A 23,968-nucleotide genomic window follows, 5' to 3' on the forward strand; every position below is an offset into this window, starting at 1 on the left:
GGGACATGTCACCCCGATATTTTAATAAGTGTGCAGGTGATATAAACAATGGGCAACAAAACCAAACAATGTGTGCACGTTTCAATAAAAGTTGTTTCAGGAAGCAATACAAAAAATATATATTGTTTATTGAAATCATCATTAGAGTAAAATTGATTAAAATTGTTTAGATATTGCTAAAATGCAACGTTGCTTGGGTTCCACAAAAAGTAGTTCAAGAATTCAAAATTAATTCTCCTGTTAGAGATACTCTAAGTTTAGCAACTACACTAAAACCAAGTAGAGGGTTTGAATTATCAGAAATTTCACTACAAACTCATTTTCAGCATACAAGTTACCAAGCCTAGGAAAGTTGCTTTAGAAAACAATATTAGAGTTTGCAAGGTTTGTTTGCCTTGGATGTTTTAGTGTCATTTTATTTGCTTATTTTTTTTTAATCTAGATGTATTAGTTGTAATGCCTAATTCGAAAAGATCTTTTTCATACTTTTCTGTTGTTGTTTCCCATAGGTTCTTCCCAGGTTTGTTTGCCTTGTATGTTTGAAAGTATGTCAGACAATAAATGTGGTGCTTCTTCCAATCGAAATTTGAACCTGGGTTCCCCCCACATTGTAGAAATCTAGTCTATTCTCCTAGACTCAAATCCGGTAGGTTACTTGTACTTGTACTAGAAGAAAAAATTACGAAAAATCTGTGTGAAATTATGCCACAAGTGAAGAAGAGGGCCTTTCACATAGACACCTTCAACAAACATTAGTTTTTACATAACAATTACTGCACAAGTGTGTGAAACCTTTTAAAACAAACATAGGTTCGAATTTTGAAAATACAATTTTCTTATTTGCAATTCCATCTCAAAATACTATTTCCTTATTTGCAGCTCCATCTCAAAATACTACTTCCTTATTTGCAGTTCCATCTCAACCTTGTGATGGTCCCAAAAGAACCACCCTGATGAACCAAACCTAGCACCATAATTACTAGTAGTATAGTCCTCAATTATTATTACATTATTGGCTTAACATCCATATCCGATAGAAGCACTCACATCAGATTTTCCTTGGCTCCACGAATACAGCTGTCGTCCTTCGAGGCACAGAAAAACAGCCAGAAGAAGCCTCATATTTTGAACTCTTAACAAGGTCATCAGATGACATTTCCTACAATACAATATACACCATGGAACTGAACACCTCATCTGAAATTATAAACGGATAAAAAAAATCTAGCAATTGATGGTGCAATCGATTGTTACCTGAATGGGGTGCAGCTGAAGACCTCTTAATTGCATGGAAGGGCTAACAAATGATACTTCTTGTGGACTCGCGTTGACAATGACAACAATGAATGAATATCTGCCCAATACAATTGTCAACAAAATTAAAATATGCTCTCGTTATCAAACAAAAAAAAATGCAATATGTTTTAACATACGTGGGATCCAGCTGAGACAGCCCAGGAAAACCATCATGGCCATCTTCAATGCTCATCACTATGACTCCATAAGCCAATGATGGTCCAGTGTTGTGAAAGCGTACCCGTTGCTGCAAACAAGACCAGAAATTTTATGTCTTGTGTACCAAAAACCCTAGGTCTTGGAATAGTAAATGTTTTATTCGTTGATGTTTGTTGTAGCTAGTAGCTACTCTATTAGTAGAAACCAAGAACAATCAGAAAACAAACAAATCAAAATACGGTTTTAATCAGGTCGATAGATACTAATTCCCAACGGCGATGATTATAAGTATTAGTATTTTAGTCATTAACGGCTGAATTTGATACTTCAGAATTCAAGTTAATTAATGTGATGAAAATATGTAGATGCTGATAAAGAATATTTATTAAGTTGACTAAGAACTTCAGTATCTATGTACTAATTGATGAAGTAATTTTATATAATGATGAAATTTAAAATGTCTCACCTGTATAGCATTTGCTGTCCTCAGGCGGAAAAGTGGTGAAGAATACCTTATACGCAATAGGTTTAAGAAATTGTCCATGGTAGCGAGGATGTCTGTCCTTTGAGGCCTGAAGGATGGGTCTGCCAGTCTTGGTTGGATTCTGAAAAGTCAAAGGATACTATCATCAAGTAGTAAACATAAGCAGTACAGGTGGTAAACTAAGAAAATTTTTGCCTTAATAACAGTTTCAAAAACCCCTCAAATCATAAGTTTTCTCAATATAACCCGTTGTTCTCGTGTGACATTTTATGAAGGCGAATACCAACAAGTGCGTTAAGAAAATTGTAATGCTTGGTGTTACTGATACATTGAATATCATACTTTTTAATAAAAAATATATGTATTCATTAATAAGTACCCTTGAGGAATGCATTTGCAGTCATTTGTTAAAAGGTGATAATGAAATGTTGAAATGCTTACAATGACCAGCTTTTTTCGTTTTTCTCCCGTGGAGGAAGACCAACGCCCCAATTATTGGAATTGTATGTGAAATCAAGCCTGAAATTGCGAGATTAAAAGTGAAGTTAGGTGAAGGAAGCAAATTACCAAGTGACATTAAATCTGCAAAAATAAAAGAGTAGCCACTATAAAGATATAGATGATACTAATTTTGGCAAAGCTAAAACAGTAATAATGATGATTAATATGTATAGCAGAAGTTGAATATGTAGAGAATACCTGTTGAACCAATCCCCAGAATTGTATGAATCTCGATCCAGTGACTTTGAGCGGAGTATCTCATCACCAGAGTGAAAAAAAGGTATGCCCTAAGAACAGAAATTTCTTAGTACCATAATAGTCTCCCTATAAGAAATTGACAGTTACAATCTGCTGAGCAGTCAGATTATAGTACTTTTGCAACTGTATTAACTTATCCTAGATTGTCAAAAAAAAAATTGTATCCTAGATTTTGACCAAAAAAAATAAAATTCCTATGCTAGAAATACAAAATCTCTGATTTTAGCAGTGAACTTCTTACCTGTGATAATGCTATAACACTTGTTGCCAAATAATTTATCCTGCATCTCTCAGCTACACCGATATCCATCGGAGTCTGAAAGTAAAGAATGATTTTGTACCAAAGACCCAGAAAAAAATTGAATGAGAAAAGTAGAATGTTGAGAATATTGATCATGTCGTATTACCTTTATGCTCACAATGTCAAAGAGGGTTTCATTATCATGAGCAGAAACATAATTGACCTGCAAAACAACTAAAGATGTTCAAAATGTTTTATCCCCCGTCACATTGAAATTTTTGATAAAGATGCTCAATATTGATACTTTAAAATCTTGAATATCATACCGTCTCTATGGGGGATGAGGCAAAAGCAACGGGTGTCCCACCATATGTTAATACTTCTGACCCTTTCACCTGATATCATAATAAGTTATTAGGCAGGATTTCTCAAAGAAAGAGTTCTCATTCCACCTACAGGTATAAATCTTTGAAGATATCTATTAGAGAAAATACACCTCCATTTTTATGCACGTATAATGTGTCGACTTTCACCACCTAAGTTTCATACTTCAAGAACTATCTCCACTACAGACTTCACCATCATTGCTATCCCCTGTTTACGTATAACTTTGTCATAACTTCCACCTTTCCCACTATCTACCACTTCCATTGCTGCCATTCTTCATTAACACCTCAACCAGCACCTTTCTTACCACTTGGCAGCTATCATTGATACTTCCATAGCCACGTCTAGAGCATGGACAAATGTGGATGGTCCAACAGCAACACTGTCTAACACCTAAAATGTGTTATCTAGACAGCAACAATAACAACAACCAAGTGTTATCCCACTAAGTGGGGTCGGCTACATGGATCAACATCAACTTCCACCATAATCTTCTATTTAGAGTGTGGCAAAACATGGGTGGCTCAATAACACATTTAGGATAAGCTGTAGTTACAGCTTATAATTTAGGTTTAAGGTCTTATCTTAACCCTAAAAGTTAACTCAAGGGATAAGAATATCTAGCTACTAATATTGTCATTATTGTTGCCGCCACGCCAATCATTGGTGCTGACCACAATAAACTCATAGGCCATGACTACCATTCTCTACCATACGGCAACTGCCATTGCTACTACTCCCCAGTTATGACCATTGACCACGATCACCACTAGGCCTACATATTGCCATTGGCCCTACCTCCACCAGAGCCCACAAGCTACTTTCCCAAGAGTCATCCATTTTCAGCAGAGTAAAATAATGATAACAACATTAAATTATGTATATTTCAATTTTTAAATATACAATTTTTCCTAAAAAAGAAAGCATACTAGGTCATACATCAAAAAAATAAAATAAGAACTAAATCATAATTTTAATAATACTTCACAATTACTAGTGCAATTCAATTAACCAAATGTTAAAATTTGTGATCCGGTTTCAAATGAAACAGAGCCATGGTGTTTTTTTAAACAGTATGCATAGTGCACGTTTAACTCCAATAGACATAGCAGGTGGAACAAAGTCAATACCTCTTCTCCTTTGGAATTGGTTAGCACAAAATCTTGCAAGTTTCCAGCCATTCCAATCTAGAAAATATGAAAGACCACAAATAATTTGTATATACCAAATTTTGTTTATACAGAATAATATCAAATTGATTTGAGTTACAAGGACACCAACTCCCTAAGGGGGATGGGTGAAAGAGAAAGTAAGAGAAACTGAGTAAATTGTTAATGTTATATGACCAAAAGTTTTATCCCATCAAAAGCATATGCATACTACATTTTACATATATGATACTCCAATAAGAGTTGTAGCTGCTACACTACCAAGAATCCATCTTAGGGGCTTTGTAGGTGGGTTAATAAATAGTATAAGTTATAATTATTTTGAAGTTGAGTATATGAGAAGCCAAAGAAGTGAACTTCAACTATGAAATCACGTCAAACTATTGTGAGCTAATTTTCATCCAAAATGTAGAGAACTTTCTAACCATCTCCCTTGTTCTTAATGCTAACTAATCAGATAGATGTCTAAAGCAAAACACCTATTAAAAAATTGAAACAAACAAAGATGAATGGATGCGAGTCAAAAACATATTACAACAAAATTTTACATGAAATGCAACCAGGAAAATATAAACTTTGCCAGCAGGCACCGCAATATTCAATAATTTCAGCAGTCTGTTCTAGTATTTTTAACTTAAAATATAATACAAAACTTCATAAAGTCAAAACCTGGATCTGATCCATTGATGCAGCAAGCATGGATTTCATATTAGCTTCTGTTCCGTGATCATGGCCATTAGGCTGCAGAAATAGGATGAAACTCAACACTCAAGTTTTCAAATTAAAATAGTATGCAAGCAGTAAAAGGGATCACGCTAGCTTGTGGCAACAAATCTCATTAGAATCATGCTAGTAGAGCCAAAGATGTTTATTATGAAGTGGTTAATGGGTAAGTAATAGGTAGGAGTGGATCCATAAAACATCTAAGGAAGTGGCCAAAAATATACAGTGACATATATGTGTGTATGAGCGCACGCGTGTGCGTGTGCGTGTGTGTCCGTGCATGTGTGGGCGCGTGTGTGTGCCTGTGCGTATGTCTGTGTGCGGGCGTGCGTATGTGTACTTGCGTGTGCGTGAGCAGGATAGGAATTGAGTTGTAAAAAAAACACCTGCAAAAGTAGGCCAGTCACAAAACCTTGTTGAAGAATGTTGCCAAATGGGGATCCACCGAGCATGGAATCACGAATTCGATCATTAAAGCTGAATATAACATTCCAGCATGACAAATCAACAAAACAAATATTTAGAGTATTTTGAAATTAGAAAGACAAAAGTAAGCAATTATGGGATATTGATATTTTTTACATTATGATTTGTTAGTATCTTTAGGAATTAGATAAGGTTGCATTCCTATTTAGATTATATGAATATAAATGGTTGTTTTCAACAAGAAATATTCATATTCAATATGGTATCTAGATCCAGATTTTTCAAAATGGGTTCATGCGTCAAGGTTAACCCTAATTTATTTTTGTTTGATTGTCATTTGGTCACGAGAAATCCCTAAGAGCTACAACCACCACTGACAGTAGTCAGATCAGCCATCAGAGCCGCTGTTGCCACCGCCACTATAGATACATGCGCCACCACTAGAATTAGACATCGCCAATCAGTCGTCCGCCGAAGCTATGCCCTCATGTGTTAAGCAACATCCGCCATGTAACACCCCATATTTTCTAAATTTAATTTAATTGGAAATTAAATTACTATTTGGAATTATTCGGTATTTTGGTGGAATTATTTGGAAAGAATTATGAGATGGGCTATTGGGCCAAGTGTGGTGTTAGTAAAGAGGGGGGTGCTATGTTGGTAAAGCCCTTTACTAATTAAAATGTTATTTTCATAAAACATTTTGGAATTTGGGAAAAGAAAGAAGAAAGAACGTGAAAGAACAGAGGTTCTGGGGAACACGAAGAACCGAAGGAGAGCTGAAGATGGAGAGACCAAAGATTGAGCACTCTTGGCTAAGGTAAGGGGGGACTCTCCGGTTATCATCTATTATTGTGTTATTGGATAATGATGTTGATTAGGGATGTTGTTGAGTCAATTGGGTCGTATGATAGATTTAGGGATTGGGATAGAATTGTATGATGTTTGATCCCTATGTTTGAATCCATGATATCTATGTTGTTATGATCTCAATTGATGTGTAATTGATGTATTACGAAGTGGTTTTTGTGTTGTTTGTGCATTCTAATTCTCCATGTTCGCACCGGTATGTGTTGGGGTGTTTGGGATATATGGAATGCTGTTTTTCTGCAGATTGGGGTTTTTAGAATCGCGGTTCGCGCCGCGTACAAAGAGGAGGCGCCGCGAACCTGAAGGTAGAGTTCAGTACGCGCCGCGAACAGGTGACCGCGCCGCGAAGGCGTTGTTCCGATTCGTCCCGCGCCGCGAATGTGTGATGGCGCCGCGTGCTGTGATGTTTTGTGATATTTTATGAAAGTTTAAAGAGGCATAACTTTCTAACCGTTGGTTCATTTGATGCGCCGTTTTGGGCTAACTGAACCTTATTAAACGATCTAAGTGATGATGATTTGATTGGTTTTAGAATGATGATAAAAATATGTTGCTATTCTTGATGATGATGATGATTGTAGCAAATATGTGCTTATTTATATATGATTATTGTTACATGTTTGTATTGGTGATGAGATTATGATATCCATTGGGTGATGTTGGTTTATAACATGTCGTAAATGAATACATGTTTTGTGATTATGTTGATGAGTTGTTATCAATTTATTACATGGTGTGTAATGATGATAGATGTAACAATGTATGACGATGGTAATGATTGATGATTGTGAATATTAATATGTTGTTAATATTAATATGTTGGTTATGGTGGCAATTAACATTACTATGATGTGTATGTTATTGTGATGATGTGGTGTATGTATGCGAATGATTGAATGATGCTTAAACATGTACATACTTGTTGTGACCTTATTGGTAAGAGGTGTTAAGCGATGTTAAGCATCGGAATGATGATGATGTATGAAGATGTAAGTATGTGTCATGTGTGCATTATTCATAAAACATTTGCATTGGAAGGCTAATTCCCATTGTGCGGAGATTAGCGGGAAGTCATCGTGTGCCCATGTGGGGTGTGAGCGATGAAGCAGTAGTCGTGTGCCCATGTGGGGTGTGAGCGACTAGAGGGCAGTATCGTGGAGAGAAGTCCTGTGAATATGATTCACGAATTTTGGTACCACATGCATAGTGTCAGTTCATACATATGCATACTTTTATAACATGATTGGATGTATTCCAATGTTATAAATATTGATGATGTGTTGTTTGTGTGTTTTGTTGGATTAACGTCGAGTATGATTGTCTGCTTGAAAGATGTGTTCTGTTGATGTTTGTGTAAATGATAGATGTTCCTGATAATCTGAATATGATGAATTGGGTGAATAACATAACTATGATGTGTTGTTATTTAAGATGCAATAATATTTGTTAACTGTGATGAGACTCACCCTTACTTTGATGATTTCAGATTGGCGAGTAGCGGCTTTTGGCTCGGTGAGGATTAGCTCATGAGTCAGTTTGTTTAGTATAGCGTCGGTGTCATGCTCTGATATTGTAACACTGGGGGAACGTTAGATTAGAGTTTTATGATGATACTCTATATGTTGTTGTATTAGATTATGTGGGATATTGCATAGATGATGTTATGCTTATCCGTATGATGAATTCTCCGCTGTGTAAACATGAGATGTTTGTGTATTATGACAGATTGTTCCTTAGTGAAAGCATGACAATGAATTTGTGATAATTTGTTTTAATTAATTGTGACACCCTTGTTTTCATGTTTTACTCTGAATTATTTTATTAATTTCTACGGGGTTTAGAAGGGTGTTACAATAGTGGTATCAGAGCAGGTCGGTCCGTCCGGCCAATTGTTGAGTCAGTTGAGTTGCACGACGGTTGAATACTGTCGGCATTTTTATTCCTTGGTATGCGACATGTGAGTGAATCACTGTCGGTACTTGGTTGTTTGTTGCAGGTGTGGGATTGAAACAAGTGGGGGAGAAGCTTCGCTTCTCGGTTATGTTTCAGTTGAAGAAGATTGATTCAGTAGGCTGTTGTTGGAAACAGTGCGAGCGTTGTCGGAGTTTGTTGTTTCCCGAGTTGAAGGTGACTTGGAATTAAGACTTCACTGGGAATTGAGTTGTGATGTGTCAGCTTTGCTGGTGTACTGCGAAGTTGTCAGTTGAGTAGCCTTGCGTCTCGGAAGAGGTTCAGTTACGAGTTTGCAAGGAGGATTGTTGTCGTGATGTTGCAGAAAGCGGACTTCGGCGGGGGAATGCGTCGCTTAAGTTATAAGGATGTAATAGATTTGGATTAAAACCACGAGTTATGGATGTTGTCTTGGTCTTGCAGGTTAATTGTATGGTTCAAAATTCAAAGTGTTTTGCGATTATAAGAGTTGAAGTACCTCTTTGATCAGAAAGGGCTTAATATGAGGAAGTAGAGATGATTAGAGTATATTTTTTTAGGATTAGGATTCTGGTTTGAATTACCATCCTAATGAGGAAAATATTGTGCTATTGTGTTGCGTAAGAAGTCTTTAAATGTGTCGGTGCTAATGATGAATGAGTTGGATTTAATTGGACAATTTTGAGACTTGAATTGGTATGTGAAGATGATCCTAATAGTGTTAGATTGAGTATGCTAGAAGATGACTAGTGGTATTCTTAACGAGATTAGAGAAGGTCAGAAAGATGATGTTGAGTTGATCGATAGGTTGATTTTGAATTACCAAGGTAAAGGCGGTGAATTCGGAATCGACGAGAATAGTATAATGAGGTTGAGTGATTGGATTTGCGTAACTGATGTTATGAGCTTCTGAAGGATATCCTAGAAGGACACCGTAGTGAATTATTGGGCTATGACGATGTTAATGAGTTTGGGTGCAAACTCGGAAAATGGACACTATTATGTAGTAACGACGGTTTATGCTTAAATATGATTTTCAACTAATATTGACAAATTTAGGACTTGATCACCCTAAATCTCTTGTTGGTAGTAGATGAAATCATATAGAAGAGATAAGCTTGTTTTGTTACCTTAATGGTTTAAGATGTGATGGATACTGAGCCGTGAGAATAATCACTCACTATGTTGTGTGAACTTATGAAGAAGTGAATACGAAAGAGTACAATATGGTGGAGGATGACTTAAGACAGGTAATCAGAGTCGCGCAGCAAAAATTGTGATGAGGAGTAGTGTTATGAGTACTACTCGCGGGAAGTAAGGAATTAATATGTCGGAAGCCTACATAGAGAATATGTATTGAGCTATATGTTGGATTTAGAATTCAGTGGATGTAAGGATGTCGTGTCGGAGAATTATAACTCCTTTGAATAATTGCCGAGATGATGAATATGTTATTATGGTTGTGCGTAATTAACGAGTACGTATTCGGCGGAATTAAAACGAAGAGTTGATGCTATGTGACGTTGTGATATTTTTGTGTTGTTGTCAAGGGGTTATTGTAGATTCCAGATATAATGAGGAATTATACTCTATGAAGGGAGAAATTGATTTAATTCTTAGAAAAGAGCGAAACTCAAATCGAGTTGTTTTGTAAGAAATGGTGTATCGAGGATGACGAGCGTGATTATAATTACTTGTGTGTGCACTCATTCCGATGGTTGGAATGTTTAATAGATGAAGTAAATCAGGAATTTGGTTTTAAGTGCGAGTAAGTATTGATGAGTGGTGGATTAGTACCATGGATGGTAAAGAATGATCCTTGAAACGAAGGAGTAAAGAGAGTCGGAATCAGGTAAAACTCAGAAATCTATTTGGTATGGGTGATTGTGATGAGTAGTCAGAGTAGTGCGGAAAAAACGGAATGTAACGTGTTGGATAATTACTGGTGTGACTTAAGAGGAGTCAGATAATTGGAATTCAATGGTATAAGAATACGAGTATTGAGTTCTTGAAGGAAGTGGTTGATGAAAAATGTAAGTATTACATTATCACTTAGATGGAAAGGTGTGTCTAAGGTTGGTATGTTTGGTAGATGGAATGCATTACTGCAGTGTTGATCAGTGTGATCATACTATAAATTATGTAATTGTATTACTCGTTTGTTGAGCGTATTGTATAGGTTGTACCTATGTTCTGTTGTGCTAATCTTTTTGGAGATATAGCGGGTGGTATACTTTGGATAGTCAAAGGTGACATAAGAACTGGGATTTGAATGTGTGAAACATGTTTCCTGTTGGTTATGTCAGATGGATTTTTAGGATTGACTGATGGTAATGTTGATTGGGAGCTGGAGACTCAGGTGAAGGACTCTTATACGAGCTGGTTACTTGAGGTATGTTTTCGAGGACGAAAACTCTTTTAGTGGGGGAGAGTTGTAACACCCCATATTTTCTAAATTTAATTTAATTGGAAATTAAATTACTATTTGGAATTATTCGGTATTTTGGTGGAATTATTTGGAAAGAATTATGAGATGGGCTATTGGGCCAAGTGTGGTGTTAGTAAAGAGGGGGGTGCTATGTTGGTAAAGCCCTTTACTAATTAAAATGTTATTTTCATAAAACATTTTGGAATTTGGGAAAAGAAAGAAGAAAGAACGTGAAAGAACAGAGGTTCTGGGGAACACGAAGAACCGAAGGAGAGCTGAAGATGGAGAGACCAAAGATTGAGCACTCTTGGCTAAGGTAAGGGGGGACTCTCCGGTTATCATCTATTATTGTGTTATTGGATAATGATGTTGATTAGGGATGTTGTTGAGTCAATTGGGTCGTATGATAGATTTAGGGATTGGGATAGAATTGTATGATGTTTGATCCCTATGTTTGAATCCATGATATCTATGTTGTTATGATCTCAATTGATGTGTAATTGATGTATTACGAAGTGGTTTTTGTGTTGTTTGTGCATTCTAATTCTCCATGTTCGCACCGGTATGTGTTGGGGTGTTTGGGATATATGGAATGCTGTTTTTCTGCAGATTGGGGTTTTTAGAATCGCGGTTCGCGCCGCGTACAAAGAGGAGGCGCCGCGAACCTGAAGGTAGAGTTCAGTACGCGCCGCGAACAGGTGACCGCGCCGCGAAGGCGTTGTTCCGATTCGTCCCGCGCCGCGAATGTGTGATGGCGCCGCGTGCTGTGATGTTTTGTGATATTTTATGAAAGTTTAAAGAGGCATAACTTTCTAACCGTTGGTTCATTTGATGCGCCGTTTTGGGCTAACTGAACCTTATTAAACGATCTAAGTGATGATGATTTGATTGGTTTTAGAATGATGATAAAAATATGTTGCTATTCTTGATGATGATGATGATTGTAGCAAATATGTGCTTATTTATATATGATTATTGTTACATGTTTGTATTGGTGATGAGATTATGATATCCATTGGGTGATGTTGGTTTATAACATGTCGTAAATGAATACATGTTTTGTGATTATGTTGATGAGTTGTTATCAATTTATTACATGGTGTGTAATGATGATAGATGTAACAATGTATGACGATGGTAATGATTGATGATTGTGAATATTAATATGTTGTTAATATTAATATGTTGGTTATGGTGGCAATTAACATTACTATGATGTGTATGTTATTGTGATGATGTGGTGTATGTATGCGAATGATTGAATGATGCTTAAACATGTACATACTTGTTGTGACCTTATTGGTAAGAGGTGTTAAGCGATGTTAAGCATCGGAATGATGATGATGTATGAAGATGTAAGTATGTGTCATGTGTGCATTATTCATAAAACATTTGCATTGGAAGGCTAATTCCCATTGTGCGGAGATTAGCGGGAAGTCATCGTGTGCCCATGTGGGGTGTGAGCGATGAAGCAATAGTCGTGTGCCCATGTGGGGTGTGAGCGACTAGAGGGCAGTATCGTGGAGAGAAGTCCTGTGAATATGATTCACGAATTTTGGTACCACATGCATAGTGTCAGTTCATACATATGCATACTTTTATAACATGATTGGATGTATTCCAATGTTATAAATATTGATGATGTGTTGTTTGTGTGTTTTGTTGGATTAACGTCGAGTATGATTGTCTGCTTGAAAGATGTGTTCTGTTGATGTTTGTGTAAATGATAGATGTTCCTGATAATCTGAATATGATGAATTGGGTGAATAACATAACTATGATGTGTTGTTATTTAAGATGCAATAATATTTGTTAACTGTGATGAGACTCACCCTTACTTTGATGATTTCAGATTGGCGAGTAGCGGCTTTTGGCTCGGTGAGGATTAGCTCATGAGTCAGTTTGTTTAGTATAGCGTCGGTGTCATGCTCTGATATTGTAACACTGGGGGAACGTTAGATTAGAGTTTTATGATGATACTCTATATGTTGTTGTATTAGATTATGTGGGATATTGCATAGATGATGTTATGCTTATCCGTATGATGAATTCTCCGCTGTGTAAACATGAGATGTTTGTGTATTATGACAGATTGTTCCTTAGTGAAAGCATGACAATGAATTTGTGATAATTTGTTTTAATTAATTGTGACACCCTTGTTTTCATGTTTTACTCTGAATTATTTTATTAATTTCTACGGGGTTTAGAAGGGTGTTACACGCCACAATCTCTGATGTCTCCTGGTGCGTGAGATACACGTGTCGCCTTCCCGTCGCTGTTTTCATTCACCGCTGACATCAACTGACTCGTTTTTCCGTTGTGTCGTTTGGGACCATCAATACCATGTGGGTCCCACTTTTAAGAGGTCAGTCAGAGCTTTCTTCGCTGCTGGTTGGTTTTTCGGAAGGTTTTGCTGTGTTTCAAACTTCGTAGGTCATTCTTTGGTCACTTTAACCTACCAATTTTGTTGGGTTTTATCTTGCCTGCTGCAAATTTGTCTTTCAAGGTCATTCAAAGTTATATTTGGTTAGTAGCTCGATGGTAGTCCAATATGTTTTGTTAAGAAATATGGTTTGGCCTAACTCAACCCTACAAAACCGGCTAGTAGAGTGAGGATAGCCTCCACTTATAAGCACATGTTCAGGCCATATATTGCCCGACGTGGGACTCTTAACACACCCCCTCATGCCCAGGACTAGACAACTGGAGCATGGAAATAAATGGTGGGTGGCCCGATAGCGGAAACCTGATAGCAGGTGGCCCACCGGATCTTAAACGAGACTCTTGATACCATTGTTAGAGGCTACTCAGAGGATCACAACGAGGGAACACTTTTTTAACTTGGGACACACCTTTGTGAGAGACACACCACATACTCACCCAAAACCTTAAGATGATAGGTGTGTGAGTTCTCTCACTTATAAAGTGTTCCCTTTATTCGGAACCAAAGGCTCATGATACATTCTCACTCATTTTAGTAATTCTACAGCTTGCCTATCTCACCGACTGGGATTATGAATTTTAGATTCGGACCTTGGATCATGTATAGGCATGGCAACATGGCAGAGCGGAGGCGGGTTTAAGCATTAGCATCCCCTGTCCCGTAATTAAAAACCGGGTTTTTCCCGCCCCGCACCCAGGTTTTCCCTGTTTGATTCGGGGCGGAGGCGGATTATTTTGCCATGCCTAATCATGTAGTTGGTAATCCGTCTCTTATCTCTAACTTGTCACCTCTTAAAATACCTCACAATATTACCCTTGCTAATGGTTCTAAGGTACAAGTTATTTGTATTGGGCATAATTCACATCTACCATCTCTGTCATTGAATTATGTGTCATTTAAATTATATGTTATTTATACCTGATTGTCCTTTTAATTTGATTTCAAGTTGTAAACTTAATCACTCTCTCAAATGTTCCATAACATTTTCATCTGGGTTTTTCGCTATACAGGGACTGTAGTATGGGAAAGACTATTGAAACAAGATATGAATCACAAGGTTTATATTACCTTCATCATCATCCATCCACTGTTTGTGGTGTTTGTGCATCTCCGGATATCCTTCCTCGTCATTTGGGCCATCCAAGTTTACATAAACTAAAGGTGTTGGTTCAACTTTCACATTTAAAGTCATTGGAGTGTGAGCCATGTCAACTTGGCAAACATGTCAGAGCATTTTTTTCAAGTAGTTCCAACAAAAGATCCATTTCCCCTTTGATATTGTTCATTCTGATGTTTGGGGTTCTAGTCGGTTGCCGTCTACTTTGGGATACATATATTATGTCACTTTCATTGATGATTTTCTTAAATGCACTTGGATCACTATATTGAAGGATCGTTCACAATTATTTGGTGTCTTTCCGGCGTTTTGTGCAGAGATAAAGAACCAATTAGAAAAAGTAATTTGAATGTTGCGGAGTGACAATGCAAAAGAAAATTTTTCTGCACCATTCAACTTTTTCATGGCTTTTTATGGTATCATACATCAGTCCAGTTGTCCCCACACCCCACATCAAAATGGCATTGTTGAAAGAAAACATTGTCATTTAGTTGAAACAACTTAAACTTCATTGATCAAAGCCCATGCACCTTCTTCTAAATTTCAGGTGATGTTATCTCATTGCTTGTTATTTGATAAATTGCACGTCATCCTCAGTGTAAGATAATAATATTCTACACTCACTCTTGTTTCCTAAGAACCCCCTTTATGTTAATCCCTCTGTGTGTTTGGCTCTACATGTTTTGTTCATAATCTATCTTCTGGCCGCAATAAATTGTCTTCACGAGCTATCAAACGTGTGTTTTTGGGCTATTCTAGAAATCAACTGGGTGTTAATCTCCATATACATATTAATTTTTATATTTGAGCAGATGTTACTTTCTTTGAGGATACACAATTCTTTGTTTCACCCCCTACATCTGGTTTACAACATATGTTACTACTTCTAAGGTGATACCTGCTCCTCTAATCATTTGTCTTTACTTAAAGTTATCCATGCTCACAAGGTAACCTTGAGTTCTGCCAATATGGTATTATTTATGAGCGTCAACATATTGAAACTCCAGAAACTGATCCTATTAATTCCAGTGATTCAGCTCCAAAGACTGCTGCTACTAAATCTAATGATTCTGCAACTGTTCCAATTTATTCTCCTGGCGCAGTTCCACCTGAGCCTTCTGTTGACTTAGCCTCGTCCTCATCCTGCTTACAACTTTTTGAGTTACCACCGACGGTCTCCTTCCTACTTTGTTTTGTGTCTACTTTGTCATCCAAGGTTGTTAAGATCTTGATCTAGATCTTAAAGTCTTATGATTTTGCGATCTCACCCACCGCCAACACTCTAGATTGCATGTAGAATCGTATATTGTAGCAAGATCGAACAAAATCGGTGAAAAATTGTAACCAACTCGTGAAAACATGTTAAAAGCTTGTTTCTACCTCAAGTGAACATCATATGTTACAACCATTGTTGTTCCCGTTTTTTTCCAAATCAACGTCATTTTCATTTTTACTTTTTCACGGAAACTTTATTATTTTCATTATTACGACTATATTTTTTTGTTTCTATGTGTTTTACTTTGTTCTTTTTATAATTGTTTTTATTCTTAAATTTCATACTATAATTCATTTTTTTCATTTGTATTAATTTATTTATAACATTAAACATTGTGTTTGATAATTTGCGTTGTTTATGACTGGACAAATTTCTTTTGGTAAAATATACTCGAATATGTTGCTACGCATAACTATTTTACTTAACATAATGTTGTAGGATTTTAAGAAGAAAAAAAAGTAAATTAGTTTTAAAAAATCTCTCCTCCCCTTATAAACCAAACATATATTTAATTAAAATTCCTCTTCTCCCCTCCCCTCTTTTGAACCAAGCACATATTTAACTAAAATACCTCTCTTGTCTACTCCTCCACTCCATTAAAATCTCTCCCCTCTCCTCCATTGAACCAAACAGACGCTTAAGACGCCGGAAGTTCTATCTTGAACATTTGGAGTTTTAAAAAAAATTGGAAGATTATTAAGCAACATATAGCGTAATAAGAAAAACCTACCTCCCAATTTGTGTTCCAGAAAGATTGAATTGAGAAGCATTTATCCCACGTCCATTTTTTGCAACTTCGCCAAAGTCCCATCCTTCACCATATCTGATTTTCAATTTTCAATTAAATTGAAAATGAAGAAAATTAATCTCGGAATGAGGAAAAGTTACTACATGCATGAGTAAAATGAAGAGGGGCGAAAATCATATAGAAATTCACCAATGGGTATAATTCAATAAAAATCTACATTGGAGAACAAGTACATGTAGATGTTGGAACCATCAACTCCGTCTTTTTCTTTTGCTAATCGATGGAGAGCATTTTTCGCGTTCAGCTGCATCCATGTCACAAAATCGATATTTACTTCATTTATTTTATTTGCACGTCATACATTCATCTATGATATCAGATTCATATGTTATTAACAATTTATTTTTTGGATTCAACCCATAATCCAAAATAAGAGAGCAAGAAACTACTAAAGTTCTTTTTTGTTTAACCCATAATTTAACTTTTAATCACTATTGCACCATATACTCTGATATCTAAATTGTGAGCCACACACACTTGCCAGGAAATCACGTGAGCATTCTCAAACGACCGAGTGTTGTCTACCCCCCCTATCTTGCATTTATTTGCTTATATACTTTTGTATTGAGTCACAGTAAAATGCCAAAGTGAATTACATACCATAGTGCTCTTCATTATATGACCCATAAGGTCAAATCTGAACCCATCAATCTGAAAAGAAAAGGCATCATATGGTCAATTAAGGAGAGGGTGTAAAGAATCCTTCAAATCAGGATAAGTTATACAGCAAAAACAAAAACAAAAATTGCAAAGCCTGCAGGCTGCTTAATCTCCCTACAAATAAGACAGAAACTTCCATAGAGCTTCCATGAGCTAGAAAAATTCTTTAAAAAACTGTAAGCCGCACATAAAATCAATGATATACTATGAGGAATTTATAAGGTCCACCCCCAAAACTAAAAAAAAAAACTAAAAAAAAGATAGTGTCTAAATCACACAAATTGAAAAGGAAATAAGTAGGAACAAGTGAAGATATCAACAATCACCTTGTAATTGACTGCCCAGTGTACAAGATCGTCGAGGATCAAACGCTCAACCATAAAGTGCTCACTCGCAGTATTATTCATACAAGTACTGTTCTCAATGAAACCATCAGTGTTCCTTCTTAGATAATAACCTGGAACAATCTATAAGATACATTTTTTCACACCACAGAAGTTGATAGGCTTAATGAAAAAATACTCAAAGACAGCTACACATACGTATCTAAATAATTGCAGGCCAACTAAAGAAAAATTCTTGATAATTCCTGACCTTATCAAGGACAGAATGTTCATCAAAGGGCCCATTTCCTTGCAAATGGTTGTAGACAGTATCCAACACAACGCGAAAGCCAATATGATTAAGAGCCTGCAATGTATATAAGTTCCAAAAGACAGCAAAACAATATTAATTTAACCAACAAAGTACAATAGAAAAGGGTATATTACTCTTCCACATTTCAAAAAGAATTCCAAATATTAATCCATGAATTTAACAACAGGTTAAAAACATCAAATTACATCAAATTCATACCTGAACCATCTTACGGAACTCAATTGTACGGTTTGGACCATTTGGAATACTTGCATAGCTTCCTTTAGGGACACCCCAAAGAACAGGGTTGTACCTTATTAAGACGAGAACATAAATAAGAAAACTTTAGCGTATGCACATATCCGAACTGTCCATCACTGTGGTATTTACATACTTACCCCCAATTATATCCATCAAAATTTTGAACAGCTGTAATAAGTGTTTGTTGCTGATCTGAATCAGGTGGCAAGCTTTCCAAAATTGACGTATCTATAAGTGTGGTAAGTCAGATAACATAAGACAATTTATTTATATCAATATAATCAAGAACATGTAATGTCGCAGATCTTAGCTAAGAGCTTCAAAACAAAGAGATCGGAAATCAGGTTTCTACAATTTAAATAAAGAAACAAGAGATGCCACTTGTGATGGGTAAGCATGTGAGAAGGAAGACACAAACACAAATTCACATATATACATATGCAAAGATATGTGTATGAAGAGAAAAACAAATAGCATTGGGATATATGTATGTATGTATCATCATTGTATTGATTTTATGAAATACATGTAAAACAACAGATAACAAGCTGTGTGATAGAAGGATGGGGAACAAATATGAATGGACCTTAGAAATGCATACAAAGCTTCATGTGTATTCTATTATAGACAAAGTAGTGACTAAGACGAAGACAAAGTTACCCTTAAGACAGTGGGAAGCATAACTTAGACTACCACAAGTGAAATTTCTTTTCACATTTCAAAATATATTTACCGATTCCGAATTTGCAAATGAGTTATAAACATTGGGAAGAAAAAAAACATTTGTGTTATAAAAATAAAAGTTCAAGTATGACACATTTAAGATGTAGAAGTTCCATGAAAGATGCTTGCTTGAAGGAGGGGGTTTAATCGCAAACAAGGTTTTATTCAGACAATAGTATGTTATAAATCTTACCAACATTTCTCCAGTTCTCCTTTTGATCATCAACCCCAGCAAAATGAAATGTTGGCAATAGATGGACATGGGTGATACCAGCACTAGATAATTTCTTTAGATGAAGTACACCTGTTGAATCCTTCAAACATATACTCATAGATGATTCAAATAAGACGATATAATAAGACAGCATAATAAGCGAAAAAAGAATTATGCCCATTACTATACGTAAAAATGGTAATTCTTAATATCGAACTGCACCATTAGAAAGACTGAGATATTAGAATTACCGGCAAAGTAAAGGCCAGATAACCTCCACGAAATTCAGGTTGCACAGAGAGGTCATTAGCACTAAATGGAAACAAGCAGAAGGAAATCAGAATAACATCACTTTAGGTGAATTTTCAGCAAAGATAGAATCATCTTTGAATAAAATTAAGGATGCCAATAAATATTTAAATAGCTACCTGAAATCCCTAATATGCAGTTCATATATGCTTATATCAGAGAAAGAATGTAAAATGGGTTTCTCATTTGCCAGATTATCCCATCCATCAGGTTTTAACTCATCTGAGTCAAGATTAAGCAGAAAAGTCCTCCTGCCATCTGATGAAAGTCTGCTTAAATAGAAAAATAGAAGAGATTAAAACAACAAATCATTAGAAAATTAAATTTTATATTTAATCACATAGAATTGTTATTAATAAATTGTTATTACCCTCTGGCATATGGATCATTTGCATAGCATTTTTCAACCCGTGAAGTGCTAGGGTGGTATACACATACTTCATAAACATAGTAACAACCCTCCCAACTCGTTGGCCCGTTAGTTCTCCAAACACCATGTTCCTCCTCAAGGGGAACAATTTCTATGGGATCATCTCCTGATGGGTGCTTATAGATGTAAGCACACACCGACTGTTTTCACCCAAAAAAAGTGCACAGATCTATCTTAATATGAAGATAAGGCTGAAGAGAGAGTCATAAGATTTTGAAGCTATTTCAATGGAAGAAAATATACTTGAGCAGTAGGTGCCCACAAGTATAGTGACACGGCTTCCTCTGAGTAAAGTGCACCAAGGGGGCCATTATATGAGAATAGCTCATCTAAAACACCGGGTAATTGTAAACCAGTACAATTCCTGCATTTCTCATCAGCTGAGCAAAATCATGAAAGGAAATGCTATTAGTAGACACTAGTAGTCACTACTCCCTTTAGCCCCATATATAGACGGATAAAAATTGGAACTTTTTTGTCTCAAATATAAGAAAAAGTCACATTTTAAGATAGTGCAAAGCACGTGCTGCATAGAGTTTTTATTTTACACAGTCTAGTGCAGCATAGGTAAAAAACTAACTGAACTATGCTACTACAGGTGCTGCTGAACACAAATGTATGCTATTCTATAACTTCTAAGTATACTTTTATGTGCTACTGAAGGCATAAAGAACTTACAATCATAAATAGCAACCGCCAACTGGGATTTAAGAAGCGATTTAACATCCAAACCAGATGGCAAATTGAAAGTTCTGTAACCTCGAATATGTGGAAATTTCTCTACCACCTACAGACACAAAATTGAAGTATTAAGTAAACAGTGCTTCTCTAAAAACGACCAAACTGTCAAAAATAATGGAACCAAAAAGCTATTACATTTGCAGAAAGGCCAGCCTTATCCTCTTGAAGCTTAATTTTCAAATCCTCACCTATCAATTATCAATCCAACGAGTCAATGTTCAACTACAATCAAATATAAATAAGAAAGTAGAAGGTTAGAAAACAAAACCTTGAATTTGAGAATTTGAAATGCTCAATGAAGCATTTTTACTGGAAAGCAAGTAACAAACCCCGTTTTGAACATCAACGTTCCAAGCAATAACAGATTCACTAACCCAATAAGCTCTTGAGTACAGCAACAAACTATCTTCCATCTGACCATCATGTTTAAACCAAAAGTTTGAAATTTTAACAGAAAAGGGGTTTCAGAAATGAAACTATATGAAATTCAAAAATGTGTGTGGTTTAAGCTTCAAACCTGGGAAATGGGAGTGGTTTGGTTTACGGAGGATGAAATTGAGGAAGAAAGAGGCGGTAGGGTGTTGAAGCGAAGTGAAGTTGTTTGGAGGGAGGAATTAGGACGGTAGAGTGAAGGGCGAGAAAAGGATGAAGGGAGATTGGGGTTGGAAATTGAAGAGAAAGAAGGAGAAAATGGTGATGTTAACCGAAGCATTTTTCGCTGTTTCTCTCTTCACTGTGACACAGAGACGGTTAACGTGTGAATGAGATGAGTGAGTGAAGTAGGTGATTCCATTTTCTGTTCTTGTCCTTGTGTAGATGATAGAGAGAATGCACATGCATGCGTGTAGTCAAAATATCAATCACTTTACACTCACAAAAAGTTAAAAACCTTTTCAATTAATTCATGTGTTCTAATTATAGATTATAGTACCTTAAAAAAAGGAAAACTTTTATTACACTCTTTGATTCTTATCCATCATGTGTGCTTTTGAAATTGGTCCTTTTTTGGATGTGTATTTTTGGAAATACATTTTTTTTATTTAGCGTGAAAACGTTTCGGAGATGCATCTACGGAATATGTCTGTATTATATCTACGAAATAAGTCAGATATAAAATAACACAAAATCAACATTGCAACGATAAAAACAACATTCATAGATTAAAATCGGCATTACATTAATGATTTAAACAGCAAATTAAATATTATATTTCAATAGCACGGTGGACGCTTGCACATCTCTAAGATTCGTTCGATCGTTCTTTGCACTGTCGCTATGAACTCGAGCGGGAATTTCTCTTCGAAATCCTAATATGTTTGCCACATCGCCAAAATATCCTCTCGGTTCTTGAGCTCAAAGTTGTTGTAAACGATGTTTCCTTCGTTGTCAGCTGAAGGTGAACGATACTCGAGCTTCACAATATTTCGTTTGTCTCCGTAAGGTAGGCGATAGTAGATTTCGTCAATGATAACATCGAACGATGTGTAATCGTAGAGTTTGAACGTCCGCCCGAGTGTATTGTCGTCAGAGTAGTAGACATTTGCGAAATACCAGCGAATGTTTATGTCATATTGAGACATTTTTGTGTTTGTGTGAAAGAGAACACAAGAAATCCTAAATTTATAGAAAACCTAGGTGAATATGGACCACCCATTTTCTGTCACAAAAGCTTCGTACACCGCTTCAAATTTAACTTCCTCTCCATATAACCGCATGTACGAGTCTTTATGCGTCTTCAACTCTTGGATAAGTTGATGACAGACAAGCATATGACTATCCTCTCCATTACCAAGCAAAGTCAAGACGACCAGGTAATCGCAATTACCGTCTCCCTCAACATTGACGATCTGCTCGATGTATTTGTGCATAAAAATTAACATCTCTTCGATGAACGGAATTTTCAGTGGAATAGGTGTTGGAGGCAGTTTGCTAATGTGAGCTCCTTTGCTAGAACTGTTTTGAGATTTTTGAATCAGTGAGTCGGGAAAAATTTTACTTACGTGCTCACAATACAAAGGATCACGTGTAGTCGAGTTGACCATTTAGTGTAGGCTTCAATCTCTTTGGAGCACCCTTTGTCTTTACCGGTTGAGAAGGCGATTTCATATCGGTTGTTTCGGGATATTCAATCTTCTGTAATTGTTATTTGATGTCGAGTTTCATGTTGTCATCGGCCTTCGAAAATGTAACGCCCGATAATTTAATTAAATAATTTTTGGATTAATTGTTGGAGTTGTGAAATGTTGTGATGAGTTTCTAAGTTGATTAATTAGTGGAATTATTGAGTTGATTATTTAAGTTGATTTGTAGTAGTAATATATTAGAATAATATAAGATTTTGTTGGGCTTATTTCTATGGTTGTGTGTAGTATAAGTGGGGTGTGAATGTTAGGCCCAATAGGTTTAATGAAATTAGGTTAAGTTAATTATATAAGGATTAGGTTAATTAGAAGGGAAAAAGTCTTAGGAAATTGATCATGGGAAGTTGTAGAAAAGAGGAGAGAAACTCATTCCCGTTTTTCTTGCAGCAGTCTCACTACATCAACGATCCCCAATTCGTTAACCGTTGGATCGTGCTTAAATTTCTGAGGGTAGCTTCGCAACACCTATATCTAACTTTTGACTGTTGGTATCTTCAAAATAAGGTCTGAGTTGTGAGATATCATCATCACACTGTAGTTGGATATTTGGGAAATTTTGCAGCTTTTAATTCTGATTTAGAAGAGAAAAGGTTGGAAGCTAGGGCAAAAGCTAGGTTCAATCGGCAGAATAGAACGGTCTCCAATCCAAGGTAAGGGTGGGGTTCTTACTCTATAATGGGGTATATGATGAATAGTATGTGGGGTTTGGGTTGTGTAAAAGCGTTGTTGTGTGTGTTGATTTGATGTGGATGTTTCCGAAATTGATGAAATTATTCTACTGCCAATGAATCTATTGTTGAAAATTATTCTATGTTGATGTTGGTATAGTTGTTACTTTGTTGTGATCATATGTTGTATTGTTCTGATGTGAGAAACTGTTAATTGAAGGGGAATTGGACAAGAAGAAAGAAAATACAAAAGTGTGTCACTAGGAAAACAGGTGCGCCGAGGGCACACAAGGTGTGATAGACGACATGCATGAAGGAAGTGTTCCGAGGGGCACGGGAAGCATGTCGATCGGCATGACTTGGTGATGGTGGGTGCTGAACGGCACCATGTTTATGTGCCGAGGGGCACAGGCTTTTGGTCTTAATTCTAGTTTCTGTCTCGTGTGTCTGCTTTTTGGTTGTTGTCTTAGCTAACAGTTTTGGTATAAGTGAATCACATAGTAGTGTACATCTATGTAGCGGACAGTAGGAATTAATTGTGGAATAAATTAGTAATACCACAGGAGGATATTCAGTAGAGCTCTAGTAGCATGAAGTAGCATATATATTTAGTAGCATAAATGGCAGATTTAGTATAGTTATCAGAGTTAGTATCAAATAGCAAAACATA

At 36.3% G+C, this 23,968-nt stretch overlaps 1 protein-coding gene across 1 annotated transcript; it reads right to left on the bottom strand.

The window, feature by feature from the left end:
- Positions 1 to 710: 710 nt before the first annotated feature.
- On the bottom strand, positions 711 to 21,326 carry LOC131643832 (pullulanase 1, chloroplastic-like). Its single transcript, XM_058914162.1, has 28 exons — positions 21,007 to 21,326; positions 20,758 to 20,902; positions 20,625 to 20,677; positions 20,427 to 20,535; positions 19,992 to 20,128; positions 19,689 to 19,888; positions 19,438 to 19,587; positions 19,261 to 19,321; positions 18,989 to 19,109; positions 18,210 to 18,300; positions 18,031 to 18,124; positions 17,770 to 17,865; positions 17,502 to 17,642; positions 17,116 to 17,166; positions 16,689 to 16,759; positions 16,438 to 16,530; positions 5,605 to 5,695; positions 5,165 to 5,236; positions 4,457 to 4,513; positions 3,266 to 3,334; positions 3,106 to 3,162; positions 2,940 to 3,014; positions 2,639 to 2,727; positions 2,381 to 2,458; positions 1,922 to 2,060; positions 1,434 to 1,543; positions 1,255 to 1,354; positions 711 to 1,159 (listed from the first exon to the last, which is right to left on the bottom strand). Exons 1-28 carry the CDS (start codon positions 21,199 to 21,201, stop codon positions 1,049 to 1,051), a joined length of 2,856 nt encoding a protein of 951 aa, XP_058770145.1. The 5' UTR covers positions 21,202 to 21,326; the 3' UTR covers positions 711 to 1,048.
- Positions 21,327 to 23,968: the final 2,642 nt, after the last annotated feature.

Source organism: Vicia villosa, linkage group LG1 (genome assembly GCF_029867415.1).
Source record: "Vicia villosa cultivar HV-30 ecotype Madison, WI linkage group LG1, Vvil1.0, whole genome shotgun sequence".
In the NCBI taxonomy this organism is placed as follows: Eukaryota; Viridiplantae; Streptophyta; class Magnoliopsida; order Fabales; family Fabaceae; genus Vicia; species Vicia villosa.

What these genes read in the sequence shown, in the direction of transcription:
- LOC131643832 (XM_058914162.1), bottom strand. Translation starts at nt 21,201, where the DNA reads ATGCTTCGGTTAACATCACCATTTTCTCCTTCTTTCTCTTCAATTTCC. An exon ending in TTTGATGGATATAATTGGGG is followed by an intron (nt 18,125 to 18,209) that starts GTAAGTATGTAA and finishes CGTCTTAATAAG; the next exon opens with GTACAACCCTGTTCTTTGGG. An exon ending in ACTGGGCAGTCAATTACAAG is followed by an intron (nt 17,167 to 17,501) that starts GTGATTGTTGAT and finishes TTTTCTTTTCAG; the next exon opens with ATTGATGGGTTCAGATTTGA.